The sequence below is a fragment of the Chaetura pelagica genome, unplaced genomic scaffold (genome assembly GCF_000747805.2).
Source record: "Chaetura pelagica isolate M959 unplaced genomic scaffold, ChaPel_1.0 scaffold120, whole genome shotgun sequence".
Classification (NCBI taxonomy): Eukaryota; Metazoa; Chordata; class Aves; order Apodiformes; family Apodidae; genus Chaetura; species Chaetura pelagica.
The window spans coordinates 1,837,588-1,854,015 of record NW_009951952.1 but is presented as its reverse complement, the minus strand read 5'-3'; the positions used below and the strand labels follow the sequence as shown (position 1 = coordinate 1,854,015).

The window sequence follows — 16,428 nt, the reverse complement described above, 5'->3', positions numbered from 1 at the left end:
GCCCAGTGCATGTGCTCGCTCTCTGCATTTCCAAGATGTTGAAAGAAAACATTCTGGTTTTGATCCTAGAATCAGGATAGACTCACCCTTCCTCCCCCTCCTCAGACACCCCAACACATGCCTCCTACACTGATGGAGCTTTCATCCATGTTTCGCTTTTTATGGGGAAAGAGGCAGAGAGCTTAACACACTGTCCTATTTCAATGAGCCAACAACACTAACAGAATAAAGAGTCATTTTGGCTGAGTTGTAACATGTTATCAACAGAAAAACAAAAGCTAAATCTGGATGCTGTTGGGGAGCCCTTAGCACCACGCAGCTGCAGTAACAGATGCAGACAGAGCTGAATTGGCATCAACTGCTTATCAAATAAGCCATGACCAACAGATGGGAACACTGCTTTATTGTAATAGCCTTCTCCAAATGCTGAATGAACTATCTGGAAAATGAGATTAGAAAACAAGTGGGTGCTAAAAATGTGAAAATCTACTGTGGGAAACCCAGCCAATCCACTAGACTGCCAGGTGCCACAACTGGTACACTCTTGAACCCAATTTGGAAGAACCAGATTTGCCATAGAACATAACAGAAAATGATTGCACCTTCTCCATCTTTGCAGTTACAGTAATGATCAGTGTAATTGCCTCAAGTCACATCTCATTGTAAATTAGAAAGGAGATTTGGGGTCTGTCAGCTGTGATTTGCTAAAACATCAGGCAATGCAGTCAATCACTGTATCATTCCTGTACTTCACTCTGAATTGTTTGCTGATTTAGTTTTTTACTAGATGGCCATTTTGGAAAATCAACAAGAAAATAATGTGAAATGAACATTGATTTTAGGTGTTACAAACAGAGAAAAGAGTAGAAAGACAAGGAGAAGATTTTTTTCTATAGAAATAAATAAGTTTTCAAAGTATCTATGAACACAATGATTGCAATAACCAATGAGAGAGTTAAGTAGTTGTGATCTTGTTCAGTTTTATCTGAGTTACCTAGAGAAAGAAACATGGTCCCACTAACAGTGAGAGTTTGCCAGGATTTCTTTCACTCTCTTATACAGACAGACAGACTTCATACAATAGGAGCAGGAGACACACACATTAAGATAATAATGTGCTAAATATAATAGTTCTGGAATAAATAGGACAAAATTACTCATCAACTCAAGCTTAACTAAATTACTCATCAACTCAAGCTTAAATACACGAAGTAACTAATACAATTACTTAATCTTTATTCACTTCTGTTAATGTTGCCCTGAGTGAGAACAACCAGAATGGGTTGTTGATTCCTGCTAACAGGAATATTTTAGCTGAGCACAAACCAAACCACAAGCATGCCAAAATGCTCCATTAATTCCTACAGGACCCACAGCTCTGTGGAAATACAAGGCTTCATAGAACTACAAGGCTTCATCAACCAGCTATGTGTAAGCCATGTAGCTGACCCCACATTGTCTTGGAGAGCACAAAAATCCATCTCTATATTGGGCAACACTCATTCAAGTTCAGGACAACTTACTTCCTTGTATAACAGAGAAACATGAAGTCAGCAAAACCACAGGAGAAGTGTTGATTAACACATGGAGTAGGCAGAAAACACAGCCCGATCAGATTATTAAAAAATATATGTATGTATCTGAAGAGCTCACAAGAAGCAACAAGACAAACATTTGGAAAGGAAAAGTATGAATTGCTGACAGTATCAAATGCTTTTAACACATTACACCCATATTAACATTAACAGAAAACTATTGGTCATAAATATGAAGAAAAAGCCTTTACTTCAGGCAAACAGATCAGCACTAATGAACTTTCTTGAAAGTAAAAAGATATCCATATAATTCAGTTATTAGCTGTTACAAGGAAATAATATGTGGGAGGATTGTGCATCTTTCAGATAAACTAGTTCCCAGTTTAACACACTGCTTTTAGAGATCTTAAAAAATATATATAACCTAGTTACTGTAAAATATATTTAGCTACCAAAGTTTTTAGCTTTAACATTTTGCTGAGATGCTGAGTATTTTGAAAAAATCTCACTTTGTCATAAACAGGCAAAAAATGATGAAGTATTGAAGGTCATTGTAGAGAGGTTGGTGCTGGTCTCTTCTCACAGGTAATTAGTGACAGAACAAGAGGGAAGGGCTTCAAGCTGCACCAGGGCAGGTTTAGACTGGACATTAGGAAAAAAATGTTTCACATGTGGGCCATGACATTTCCCCTCAGCCTCCTCTTCTTCAGACTAAACAACCTCAGTTCTCTCAGCCATTCCTCGACTGAGAATGAAGATGTTGAGAACATGTCTAAAATAATACAAGGAAGTACAAGCAGGCAGGGTTAAAAAATATTATATTTTCACTGACAGTACAATTCTTAAAATTAAGATCTGACTGGCAGTTAAGGACATATCTGCACCAGCCCAGGTATCAACTGCAGAGTGACACAGAGTCCAGATACTGATGTCAGCTTTAACTGAGCCAGCTCAGACACTAAAAAATAATTAACCTCTGAAGCCTTGAGCTCCATATGCTGTAATTCAATACAGACATACCTTCAATCTAACAAGTAACAAACAGCAGACGAACGGGAATATATACTCTGCTTACTAGCAGGTACTAAGGTTACTGTTAGTGCATCTTCACTTATTGCTTCTGCAAGCGTTCGGGAAATGAAGGCAGCATATGCTGGAACATTCTTTCTTAAGTTCTTCCCTTTGCAGGGAAAACAAATGCTGAGAATGATGAGTGTAAAGAATGGTTTTCACAGGAGGTGAGAGAACCTCTTCACATAGGAAATGGGAAAGCAGGTTGGTCTAACACCCAGAAATGCAGAAACATGGTTCCTTGCATGGAATTAACTGAAGGTCCATCAGATCTGTTTCATGCCTAACATTTAAAATTTTCCAGAGCTACTTCTTTACCTTGAAATTCTTCTTCATTGCTAAGCAGTGAATTTCTTCCTTTCTGTTTTATTTCCCTTCTGGAGACAAACAAAAGATCATCAGCATCCAACATCCTCCCCCTGGGATGCCTTTTGTCTTCTGCTCTGCTTTTCTTTTTCTTTTTTCCCTTATCGCCTTTCACAGTATTTTTCTTTGTGTCTCCCCTTCCTTCATCTTCCACAGATGAGTGAGGATAGGTGGTATCTCTGTCCAGGTTAAAAAATCAGGCAAGGAAATTTATTAAGCTAGAAGCCAGTGCCAGATGTTTAAGATGCAGCTACTGAGTTAGTGCAGTCAAAACCAGAAACAATACAGTGAAAACTTGAGACATTAAACCAACTGTAAGACATTGCTGAGCTCAATCATTATGCTTGAAAAAATTTAAGCTCTGTTCCAAGCCACACTAAAAACTGTTTTAGTTTTATTTAAAGGTGATAACAACAGTCCTTATTGTGCACTATGGCAACAATATTGTTTGGAATATTTTATTTATATTCCATCAATTTAATTTCAGTCACCTGCTATACATACTGGCAAGTGCATTTATATCCAAATAAGTGTTTACTAGCTGAAAACTCTATATAGAAATTCACTATTAAAATTACTTCAATATAGAGTTTAATATACTGTTTTACTCAGAGATCTGCCAGATTTGATCTCACTTCATCTAAAATTTATACTAATAAGGTTATTTGTTTCTCTTTTTCAAAACTTTACTATTTATTTCAGTCAGTTCTCTAAAGAATTCCTCTGTTTGTCAGTGAGTAACTCAATTTTCTTATCATTTTTACATAATAAAAAGTCAGCTTGTCAATAAAGTCTGTTTGGAGAATGAACATTAAATTTTATATTAAAGCACTCAGTAATGACACCAAGTATGTAGAATGGAAGCAACTCCTACTGCCCATGCATTTAGTTGTATCTTTTCTTAATAAGGCACCTCATTTAGAATATAATCCAACTTAGTGGAAAGGAAAGACTTCCACTGATTTTACTGGAACTCATCTCAGTTACATACCTGCCTCTTTTCAACTGGTTGTATGCATTAACCAGGAAACCAAAGTCTTCTGGTTTACTTTTCAGTGAAAAGAGGATACCATCACGTAGGTGATCTGGCCTGGAAAAAGACATTCATGTATTTGCAGATCTGGAATGCTGCTCAGAAAAGTGAGGGTATTTATTTGTTTATGTGCTGTGGCTGCAAGCTGGCAGAAGAGCAAGTTTGAAACTGTTGGAATCACTACCAGGAAATGTATAGGAAAAGGCTTGAATCAGTGTTGCTTTTTCATTCCATTATTTCCAGGGAAGCCACAAATCAGCTCATGACTGGTACCCTCACTCATCATTTTTAGGTGTAATCTTTAGCACTGATCATCATAATAGAACACTGATAAACATGAAGAACTTCTAAATTTGCCTTTAAAGGTGGAATTTGTCCTGTTAATGCAACCTCTTGAGAAGAAATCTTCCATGATGGAGATGATACAATTCCTTGGCAGCAGTGCCAGTACTACAGGGACGTACACAGAAGAGGAAACCCTTCAGTCTGGAATCTCTTAGATATGTCAAGGTAGATGAAAATGTGACACTTTCCTTCTGGAAAGCTGCTGTGGATTATAAAGGTTTACATAGGTTCATAAAAGTAATGGCAAAAAAACTGGTGGAAGAAAAAAATCATTAAATATGTTAATACAGAGACTCCAGTTCTGCTACAGAAAATCCTTAAATCCTATCTTGCTATTGGGAATGTATCCTGGAAAAATATCCCTATATATTTCTTCTGATCTTATTCTACTTCCTCAGATCTGTTGTTGCATGCTGTCAGAGATTGTTGGTGTGCTGAAGGTTATCACAATCCAATGCTATTTCAAATGGATTAAAATAGAATTTAATACAAGATGAAAAAGTAATCCACAGCCTCTGGGAACCACTGCAAGTTCAGTGCATGCTTCAGAGAAATGTTACCCCTGCTGTACATTAAGTTCTGCAGCACTTAAGGAGGGGCTCATACCCATCCTACACACTCTCTCCTTGGATTTAAGCCCAGTAACAGATTCAGTATCTTAGAAACAACCTGCAATTTACTGCACAGCTTTATATCACAATAAGTATCTTAAAAGAAAAGTAAGGCCTACAACAATCAGCAACCCCATCTCACCTCTCAGCCATGCAGGAACCTCCTGGGGCTAAGCTTCAAACCATCCCATCCCACCAACGATTCCAAATTGAAAACAGAGTAATAAATTGCCAGATAATAAAATAGTAGGGCAGACAGTTAAAAGGTCTTCTGATTGACACATTTGTGGGTCAAACAATTTGGTTGCATGTGTAGAGCAAAGCCAGTTCACAATAGCTGTAGTTAAGAGTACTAGACAAGAAAATCCGACAGCACACTTGAACCCCAAGTGCAACATTTGGCATCCTCGTAAAATAACGGTGACATTTTTAGGTTCTAACATACTCACGTCACATATTCCACCATCTGCACCACCCTTATGTACTGACAGGAGAAGGCATACTTCATTTGGCTGATTTTAATGAGCTCACTTCTTACACAGTGCTCCTGTAATAATCCAATCGACATTCGTCTCACTCTCAGAAACAACGAAGAGGCACATGTATACAAAGACAACTGTTCTAATTTAACTGGAAGTACAGTTATGTGATGTAGAGAAAAGCTGCAAGTACAAAATAAATTTTCTTCATATGCAGTATGAAAAATGCAAATGAAAAATGCACTACAAAAAATCTTAAATTATCTTAATGGCTTACAAACATGATTAAATAGGAGACTATACTGACTGGGATAAAAACCTCCTGTTCTTCTCATTTAGCAGCATGGAGCTTGTGAAAGCCACCAAATAGATTCAAGTGAAAAGAACAGAATATGATGTAAGATTAAATTATCCTACAGAATTTCTTGGTTCATGTCTATTACATGAGCTCTTCACTAAGCCTTGAAATCTGATTTACTTTGGTTAGCTGGAGACAGGGTTAGGGTCAGTGACCTCATTAGCCTGGAAAAATACACCTGCCTTATCAGAAACAGAACCATGTTTATACCATTGCCATGTTGGTATCACCTTCTCAGTTTACTTACTTTCCTGCTGTTGAACATCAGAACTGTGTAGAGTTTATCATCCATTTTCAGCCTCTTTGGTGTTGCTATGACAATGGCAGGTGCATAATATTCATCTCCTGTCTGTGTCCCAGTTCTTGCAAACACATAGTCTCCCACCTGCACCCCAGGAAAGCATTGGTTTGCAAGAACAGTGCAACTTTCAAGTTTTGTAAGACATAAAAGGTAAATATTAATATATTTTAAAGGAATCATCATTCTAACATGTTCCCATGCTTTAACATGGATCTTTAAAAGAAGAACTTGCTCCTTGCATGTATCAATCATTCAGAATTTCCACTGAATCAGGGAGAGAATACAAAGCAAAAATTATGAACAGAGCTGGGTTCATGTAGAAAGTCAAACAGAATGAGGAAACTCTTACAAGCCCTTGAACCTTGAACCCCTTGAACTCTTACAGCCACCTGGACCTCACACAAACTTTTAAGTTTTTAGTAAGCTTTTAAGCCAATGTTGGAAATTTTAGAGAATTCCATATGTAACTGACTTACTCAAAGTAATTCTAAAAAAGAACACAGAAGTCACCATTTTCTATCAATAATTGCAGATCTTCTCTAAAATTGGGTGGCGCCCTTGCAGAATATCAGGAACTACCTGATCAGGATTTGCCTTCAATTCAAAGGGAAAAAAAAAAAAAAAGCATTTCTCTCACTTTTATGTGTAACAAATCAGTTCTAAAAATGCTTTTTGTATTCAAAACATCTGTATCCATTCTGTAGCCTTTCCATAACCAACATCACTCTTGTGTGTAAAGTAAGAATTACTTGAAAAAACAACTGTGATTACAGGTAGTCAGCTGATAAATTTTAAATAAAAACAAGATACTGAATAAGATTATTTTTTTTCCTTACTGTTATTTGCCTTAGTATAAGGTTATCTGCTTGGATTTAAAATATGCTGTGAAAAAAAAAAAAGGTTATAACCTGCTGTACATCACGTTGTATAAAAAAGGGTCCCCTTGATTCAGAATCTATGTGGTAGGAAACAGTTGTTCTGCTGGTAAATAGCTCACCTTTCTTCTATAGGCAGCCAAATATTAGTGTTTTATAATGAAAATAACATTGAATTCTAATAAACAAATCAATAGGATTACAATGAACACAAGCTCCAAAAACTGAAAAATGGCATGTTGAAAAAAGCACACTGCTATCACTAAAAGCTCTTCTTTAAAATAAAGAGATGTATTTAAAAGATTTTACAATAATCTATCCTGCGCAGAAATGAACAAAATTAAAACTGTATATTTGCTGTAATAAAAAATTAGATTTTCACCTGCAGAGATGGGCATGGGATAGAACCTCCCACAGGCAGAGTGAACTTCACAGGTACAACACAGGTCTCCCCATTGTTGAAGTCAACAAGTGCACAGGTAGAACTGATATTCTTTATCACAGTTCCTAAAAAACCATCATCAGAAAAGATTAAAATTATTTTTCTTTTATCCCTTGAGGAAATTTTCTTTTAAAATCCTATAGGCTGTCACACATCACTGAGGTCACATGGCTCTATGCTATACATTCTTTGTTTTCTTCTTTGAACACATGCAAAAGCTCAGCTTTTGCCAAATGATCAACAGAAACACTTAAGGGAGACATCAAAGAGGAGTAGGTTGATACTCTCAAGTTACTCAGGTACTTAAAAGAATTTCCTTCCATAGTCTTCTTATATAATTATAGCATTGCTTCCTAACTTTACAGAATGTATGTCATTTTATAAATGTATATAAGAGCACACACAAGATTGATATTCATTTTTCATTGATACGCACATGGAAGCTTAAATCCGATTAAGACAAAAGGAGCTAATTATGACCAAAATATATATTTTATCAGCATTAAGAAAAGCTAAAACATATTTAAATTTTGGGCAAAAGTATATACCTGGATAATAAAATCCTGTGACATCTGATCTTGCAATGACCTTTTGGCTTCTGTGAGTCACCAACACTTGGCCTTTTGGAATTTTTTTAGACTTCAACTTCACCGTTTCCTCTTGAAGTCTCTGGAATTTGATACAATTAATTTTTTTCCACAACAGCTCAACCTATCAGCTACAATCTATCCTTTGGAATTAATAAAAAATGTAGGCAACGTAATGTTACCACCTCTGCAGATAAACTGGAATTCCAGTAAACTGGAAATATTTTAAACATTCCAAATAGTAATAAACAGAGGAAGCAACGTTGCGGGAAGTACTCACGGGTAGGATCATCTAAGACTTTTCATTATAACATCCTGTTTTACCCAGTCATAACAAGATCTATATAGTCTCAAGTGTTCAGACAGAAATTTATCTTGATGAATTATGGCTCTGCCTGCCATTTCCCTAGAAAAAGTTTTTTAAAGTTGTACAAGAATGAGACAAGGCAAAATCACCTGATTTTGCAGAATAAGTGAAGATGTGATACATACTCATTTTGTCCAGATAGGTGAGTGAGTTCACAATGATCTTATTTTCATTAAAAGTACCTCACTCTATGGAATGAATGATTTAAAAAAATCAAATATATATTTTTTTCTTTTAATCTTGGAAGTGTCTGGAAAAAATGCTTACAAACTATAAATTCAAAATTGAAGTTTTCAGCAGCTTTAAAGCATTCCTGTTTTTTCACATTTTCCAGAGCTGCCACTGACCATCATTCTACCCTGCTAGTTTGGGTTCTGTTCTCTGGGGGGTCAGCTCCTGTATCATACCAGAGCCACACAGAACTCTGGAGATTACTCCTGAATTGCTCACAAATAAAACTGGGGACCACACACAGGATGGTGAGACTAGAAATCTAAGTGGGGCTGGCTGTATGTGGACCAACTCAACTCCTAGTTGATGTCAGTGACCACAACAAGATGCAACTTAATGAAGAATGCAAAAAGATCAATGGATCTCACACAACTGAGGCAGGGGGCTGTGGGAAACACAGCATGTGAAAAATAGTCAAAGACTCACAAATCACAAGTGCCTCTATGTCAATCTGCCATTGGGCTTTCCAACCTTCTGCTTACTTTACAGTCACCATATTATTTTACCTTAAAACCATTTGTATCTCACATTCATATTTTATGGAGTCTCAGTGTTATTTGCCTTCAAAGAAAATCATGCTCCTGAATTTCCTTTTTTCTAGAACAGAGAATTTCTTCCCACTCAGGGCATCTCTCTTACAGAGAGTTTTGAGAGGATCAGGATATTATATGTATGTCAAAATGTGAAAAAACACTTGTATCTTTTGCTTTTCTGAGAAAATGAAGAAAACTGGTAACATAAAACCATTTCCTAATATTAAAAATATGTAATCTGAACATTTTCATAAGTAAATTTTAATAATCCTCTAGAATAACAACATAATTTATAGTTACAGTAGCAAATTATTTCTGGAAATTATCTATTCTTTTCTCCGTACGGCTCACAAAAGTGCTCTTAAGTATTTATTCTAAGCATGCAAAATTAAATGAATAATTATTTCCTATTAATTTTAAAAAGACGTATTTCTGACCTACCTCACAAAAAGTTTGCAAGCATCCATCTCTTATACAGTTCATTTGAATCACAAAAACACACAGCTTGAAATCTCAAACTTTTCCATAGATCTCCACACTGTGCAGAAAACAATCATAACTCACAGACTCCTATAAGCCTGCTTCCTAGTGTGTGTGTGTGTGTGTGTATGACCTACATCCTTGTCTGGTGACATTTTTCTTCCTAAAAAGACTTATTTATTTTGATACTCAATTTTCCCTACCAGTCAATAACGACAGAAAAGATGGGTAGAACTCTGACTAAATTGTCTGCTCTCAGTTTCACTATAACTATCACAAACTCTTTGTTCCAGTTTCCCACCAAAAAAAGAATAAATCACAAACAACCCTAAAAAAAAATAATCCTAGAAATAAGCAGAACACACAGACACAAAAAGGCAAAAGGCAAAGATGTATTTTATAGGGGAGGCATGTGGAGGTTTTTTTATCAATGCTTCTGTTTTTCCTTCTCAGCCTAAACCAAAGGCTCTTTTCACAGTGCTAACAAGGGCTAACAAGGGCTGATCTGAATGCAAAGACTTACAGCTCCACAGACAGAAGACACTATTTGAGGAAACCATTTACTTAACTCCTCAGGCTCCAAAGAGACAGCTGCTGCTGAATATTTATTATCAACTAATTTGTGATGCTTGACTAATAACTTGGGCTAGTTCCAGCCCTCTCCGTTAATCCAAACACTAAAGACTAAGCAGGCATCCACAATGGGGATGCTGAGTCTTGTAGAATTCAGGTGGCTAAAAAACACAGTCTAACTTCAAATGTGTCTCCCCCCAGGAGGTGGGACCCCACAGACAGTGTGAGTGACCCAGCCACTGTCAGAGAGCCTGTTTCTGGGGTATCGTTCTCCAGCATTTTCATTACAAAAAAGCACTGCCTTATTCTCACAGAATTTGCCCCTGTGTAGCTATGCTGCTGATTAAGGCAACACTTTAAACCACAAGTGGTAAAGGAGACTTTGTTTCCCCCTGCCAATACCTGCTGTTTTTTACAACTGCCTTCCAAAGAGACTAGGTTGTTGTTGTCACCGTTTGACTTGGGTTCGACAGCAATGCCCTTGATCCCCTCCCACCCAGGTAGGGAAGGAGAGAGAGAAAAAGAGAGAGACTTGGCTGGATTGAAAACTAAACTACACAGCTTTAATTAAACACCAACAATATAAGAAAATATATACAATTATATACAAATGTGTTCAGGAAAGCTCCTATTGCCTCCCACCATCCCCAGCAACTCCCACAGGGAAGAAGAAGCAGGAAGGAAGTTGTCTTCTGTGATCTCTGACCTTCCTCTGAGCTTCTGTAGCTCCATGGAATGGAACATCTCTGGCCAGTTTTGCTGTCTGTCTAACTCAGCCTCCTATGGGGGGGTCACAGATCTCCCCGTAGTGTCTGAGCTGGCAGAGTGAAGGTGCGGCCTTGGAGACCCAGCAGGTAGAGAAACATTCCACTGTTATCAGCCTTAGTTAGAACACTCTGGCACTAGTTAAAAGAAAGCTTACTGAAGGGAAAAAAATCAGTAAAAGGAAAATTGGCTTCATCCTGGCTCAAACCAGGGCACTTGGCTTTGCACTTCCCTACCGTTAGAGTAGATTGAAAGACTATCCACAAATCTCCACATATCTTGGTTTTAACTCCAGCTTTTTGCAACCCTGACACCTCCAGAGCCAAGCAACCACTACTTTTTCCAGACTGTCAGTGCCAACAAGCCTGTTCTGTGTTGACCACAGTCCATTTTTATGAAAGACCCTAATTTTTTGCAGCCATACACCATTTGTCCAACAGGTGGCTTCCCTGATGACGCTGGAAAATTTGACCAAAAATTTCATTTCCAGTTCTGGGCACCTCAATTCAAGAGAGATCTCGAGGTGCTGGAGCGAGTACAGAGGAGGCAACGAAGCTGGTGAAGGGCCTAGAGAATAAATCTTATGAAGAACACTGGAAGGAGCTGGGAATGTTTAGTTTGGGGAAGAGGAGGCTGAGGGGAGACCTCATCAGTCTCTACAACTACCTGAAAGGTCATTGTAGAGAGGGTTGGTGCTGGTCTCTTCTCACAGGTAATTAGTGACAGCACAAGAGGGAAGGGCTTTAAGCTGCACCAGGAGAGGTTTACACTGGACACTAGGAAAATTTTTATCACAGAAAGAGTGGTTGGACACTGGAACTGGCTGCCCAGGGAGGTGGTGGAGTCACCATCTCTGGGTGTATTTAAGGGCCATTTGGATGTGGTGTTGGTGGATCTGGTTTAGGGGAGAACTTTGTAGAGTAGGGATGATGGTTGGATTTGGTGATCCCAAGGGGCTTTTCCAACCTGAATCATTCTATGAATCTATGAAACACACTATTTTAGAAAGTATATTCTTAATGAGAGTAAATCCTTAGCAATGAATGCAGATTTATCTCTCTGCAGAATCTGAAAGCCATTAATATGCAGAAACAGAAATATTTAGTTTGGGACAAAATGTTCTCCGTCACTCTCAAAGTCCCAGTTGTGACACTTAGGGAAGGAAATACTTCACATGAAAATGTTACAGCTGTTAATGGAATGGACCAAACTGTTCTGGAAGCTACCATGCTTGGAGAATAGCAATGCCATTGCCCCAGGATACTTGAGGTGATCTAGAAAGAAGTAGGTAAGGGACCCTTAAAAAGTCCTTTTACTAAGTGACATAATATTGTAAGCAGCTTTATAATTCAGTGAGAAAAATAAACAATCCACAAGTAGAAGGGATGATTGACAGGCCTGACAAGTTCAAAATAGAAAATAGATACAATATTTTAAGTCAAAGTAGTTACTTATTAGGGAAAAAAAAGTGTTACATTCCTCATTTTAATATCTTTTGATGAAAGCTGAGTGCCAGCCTGAAAAGGAAGGTTTTGTCAACCTATGCTTTGATCTGTACAGCAAAAGGAACTAGGTAAGCTGAGTAAAATACAGTCTACAATTAGCACTCCAATTAGGTAACCATCAACATTTAGTGGTTTATATTTTGCCTGATAATAACTAAATGTGTTTTCTCATTTCATAAGGCATTTACTTCTTGCATCACTGGAGGTCCCCACACATGTCACAGCCCTGTGCAGATGGATGCCTACTTCATCCTCTTCCACTGGAATACCCTTTTACAGCCAGGAGCAAACACAGCAGGCTGAACACAACTCCCAGAGGTCAGAGCACAGAGAGGATAACCAGATCATTAATTCAGTTGTAGGCTTAAACAGAAAGCTCCTGTAGCAATGACATCCAAAAAGGATTACTAATTCTTTTAAGAAGTTGTGATGGTAATTAGGAATCCTTAAGATCTAAAAACTAAGGGGTTTTATTTTTAATTTATTGGAAAAAAAAAAAGTAGCAGGTAATTTAAAAGTCTGCTTTGTTGAGTAAACATCCAGGATAATGGTGATTTTTCTCACAATTACAAATTGGTTCAGTTCCATATCAGATATTACCTTGATACAACGTTTTTCAGCTGGCAGTTTGATTTTTATACTCATTTTGTAGACAGACATCACAGCTGGAAAAACCTCCAACAGCATTTTTTAAAGGTTCTCCAGTTTTTCTGGGTTTTTTCCTCCAGATAAACAGAATTCTAACTACATCTGCTTTGCTACCTCTCACTCTTAAAACCTTTCAGTTGCAGATTAGCAATTACTGAAGATGGTGCTCTTATTAGGCTCCTAAAGCAGGTTGACTCAGGATATGTGATTGCACAATGTTAATCACATCATGACTGACAGCACATACTGATTTTTTTCAAGGCAACAGTAAAATGACAGTCAACAAACAAAACATGAACATGTTTATGTTGCTCTTGTTTTGGGACATTATATGGCAGGGGTAAATCAAAATAGCTGCATTAGCTATGTAATACTTTCAGGATAATGTAAAATTAATCAAGATAATATCTTTTAAAGACCTTAAAATGTTTTCAAATGTACAGTCTTAATGTAAAAAATTTCTCAAAAGCTACAGAACACTTAATTTAATCCTTACCACTTACTTTTATGGCTTCTGCTATCATAATATATCCCATCCAATTTAACACAAATAATGTTTTATAACTTGTCATAGTATGTAAAAGGGAACAGGTCATGGTGAAAACTACTGTTTCTTCATCTCTCAATGAAGAGAGGGGTATATCTCCTTGAAGAAATGTCAAATTAAACAAAAGACTTTTTGGTACATTCTGGTGAGCAGAGTATGGATAGCTGGCATCATTTACAATTGTAAATTCCAATTGCACATTCCCACTCCTAGCTGAGAACTCATAGTACAGGTTTGTACTGTGCTCATTTGAGTTTCTCTTAGCTTACCTCTTAAAATTGTATGTAAGTGTATCTATATATACATACACATATATTTGTCTACATATATATGCAGATATCAGGGCAAAAAAACCCTATTTCCATCATTGGATTAAGCTTCGTACAGAATATAAAACACAGGAATTCCCTCAGCATTCCCTGCAACTAGGCCAACCACACCTTCAGGTTCAGTCAAAGAGTAGTTTCCCTCATTCAATGATATAAAACAATGAAAAAGAAAAGGGATATACATACATATATATCTATATCTAAATAGATGAGCTTTATGACTCTTTGTTTTTATTTAGCCTCTATTCGAATGTAGCAGTCTGAGAAGGTATTTTCTTTCTTATTAATTTCCTGGATAACTTTATTTAATATTATCACAGTACTACTCTACCTAGACAGCACTTCTACTGAGGCAACAGCATTCCCAGGGAAGCACTGTTTGATGAAGATTTTAGATTAAAAACTTGAAACTGAATAAGAGAAATGGTTTGACTTTTTCAGAGGTAAGAACTTTGAATTTTAAAGCATCAATAGTTTACACAGAAATCTCTCCATTGGGGAAGATGAAACAGCTTTTAAAAACTTAAAATTAGGTTCTTCATTTTCCTGATAATTCATATTCTTATCTTGAAGATAAAACCATTAAGGTAGAATCAATTAATTTTGAAGAATGTTCTGGAGTCCTTAATATAAAAAGAACATGGACCTGTTGGACTGAGTCCAGAGCAGGGCCACAAAGATGATGAGAGGGCTGGAGCAGCTCTGCTGTGAATACAGGCTGAGAGAATAGGGACTGTTCAGCCTGGAGAAGAGAAGGCTCCAGGGAGACCTCACAGCAGCCTTCCAGTGCCTGAGGGGGCTACAGGGAAGCTGGGGAGGGGCTTTTTACAAGGGTGTGTAGCAACAGGACAAGGACAAGGGCCAATGGTGTTAAACTAGAGCAGGGTAGATGATATAGATTAGACATTAGCAAGCAGATCTTTCTGATGAGGGTAGTGAAGCACTGGAACAGGTTGCCCAGAGAGGTGGTGGAGGCCCCATGCCTGGAAACATTCGAGGTCAGGCTTGAGCAGGCTATGAGCAACCTGATCTAGTCAAAAAGGTCCCAGTGCACTGAGAAGGGTTGGACTAGATGACCTTTAAAGGTCCCTTTCAACCCCACACATCCTATGATTCTATGATAAAATAATAATAGGAGAACAGAATATTGTAACCTAAGATACATTTTCTGACCACATATATCTCCACAGAGAAAGCCATAATGAAAAAAGTATATTCTCTCCTTCAGTAGGGCAGCCTAACATAATTTACTAGCCTTATTTTTATACTTGTTTCTTCATGTATTTCTACAGACATTTCATTAGACCTCTCAACAGCATTGAAAGTAAAATAAAAGGTTTGTCTGGGGGACATATGTATGGATCAAAAATCACAAACTTCAGTCACAGTTTCACAGTAGCTGGACTACTTTCTGCTAATGTGTTAACGGATTGGAGAGAGCACTCTGTGCTCATGAAAGGTAGGTGTCCGCTTCAGGATGAAATCCAGATGCCACTGACCACAGCACTGTGAACACAAGGCACCAGTTCATGTATGCCTACATTTTATGGGCAGCTAAATGTTAGTGGCTGAGTATGAAGCCAAATCTCTTAGAAAATCCATCTTGCCCACAGAACATTAGAGTGCATTTTTCTGACATTACAAGATATTTTAGTCCTGTTATCAGATCCTAATCCAATCACAAATCTTGTATCATAATTACCTTCAATATCTCTCTTCTTTCTCCTCTTCAATATATAATTGTGCTGATGTTGCAGAGGAGATACAGATACTTTGCTCAGATTTGTTTTTATGAAGCTTGATTTCTGTGGCTTTCAGAGCTTCAAAACTCCTGCTTTCCCAGTATTCAAAAAAAGTCACAGAAAGCTTTCTCTCTTTTTAATTACCCTCTTTCCTCTATCCATTTGTATAGAATCATGCTAAATGCCTACTTTAGCAGCTATAACCACAGAAAAATAATTAATCCAGAAGCCCATACTGAAGAGCAATATCTGGGGGGAAAAAATTCCCTACAATCTATTACCTTTTTATTGTTGCTTATCTGTGATTCTGGGCTTTTCTCAGTTTCCTTTTTGACAGCTTCCTGAAGATCAGAGGCTTGTTGTATATATGTTAATGCTGCCAGGATCTCATCTTCTAACAATATTACATCTTCACAGGAAATTGGCCATCCCAAATTCTCTAAAGACTCCAGCAAAGCTTCTTTATGCTGCATATATTGAACTGGCCCGTCCTCTTTAAATCTTAATTTAAAAGAAATATTAAAAATTAATAATCACAAGTAGGAAAATATTTCTTTTTGGCAGTGCTTTACAAATAGTAACACATAAAGGCAGAATAAAACATCAGGTTCATCCATTCCATCTTCTGTATGCCACAAGTTCTTATGTTTCATCCAGCTACTGTTGTGTTTAGTCACTTAATTTCATCTGCCTTAACTGTATCAC

At 37.4% G+C, this 16,428-nt stretch overlaps 1 protein-coding gene across 1 annotated transcript in view; it reads right to left on the bottom strand.

Annotated features, from left to right (window-relative positions):
* Positions 1-5,406: 5,406 nt before the first annotated feature.
* VWA3B (von Willebrand factor A domain containing 3B) overlaps positions 5,407-16,428 on the bottom strand; it is a 62,033-nt gene continuing 51,011 nt past the window's right edge. The window contains 5 exon segments of the mRNA XM_009999082.1: positions 5,407-5,508; positions 6,046-6,183; positions 7,357-7,481; positions 7,965-8,085; positions 16,005-16,224. Of these exon segments, the coding sequence (XP_009997384.1) occupies positions 5,407-5,508; positions 6,046-6,183; positions 7,357-7,481; positions 7,965-8,085; positions 16,005-16,224 (706 nt within the window).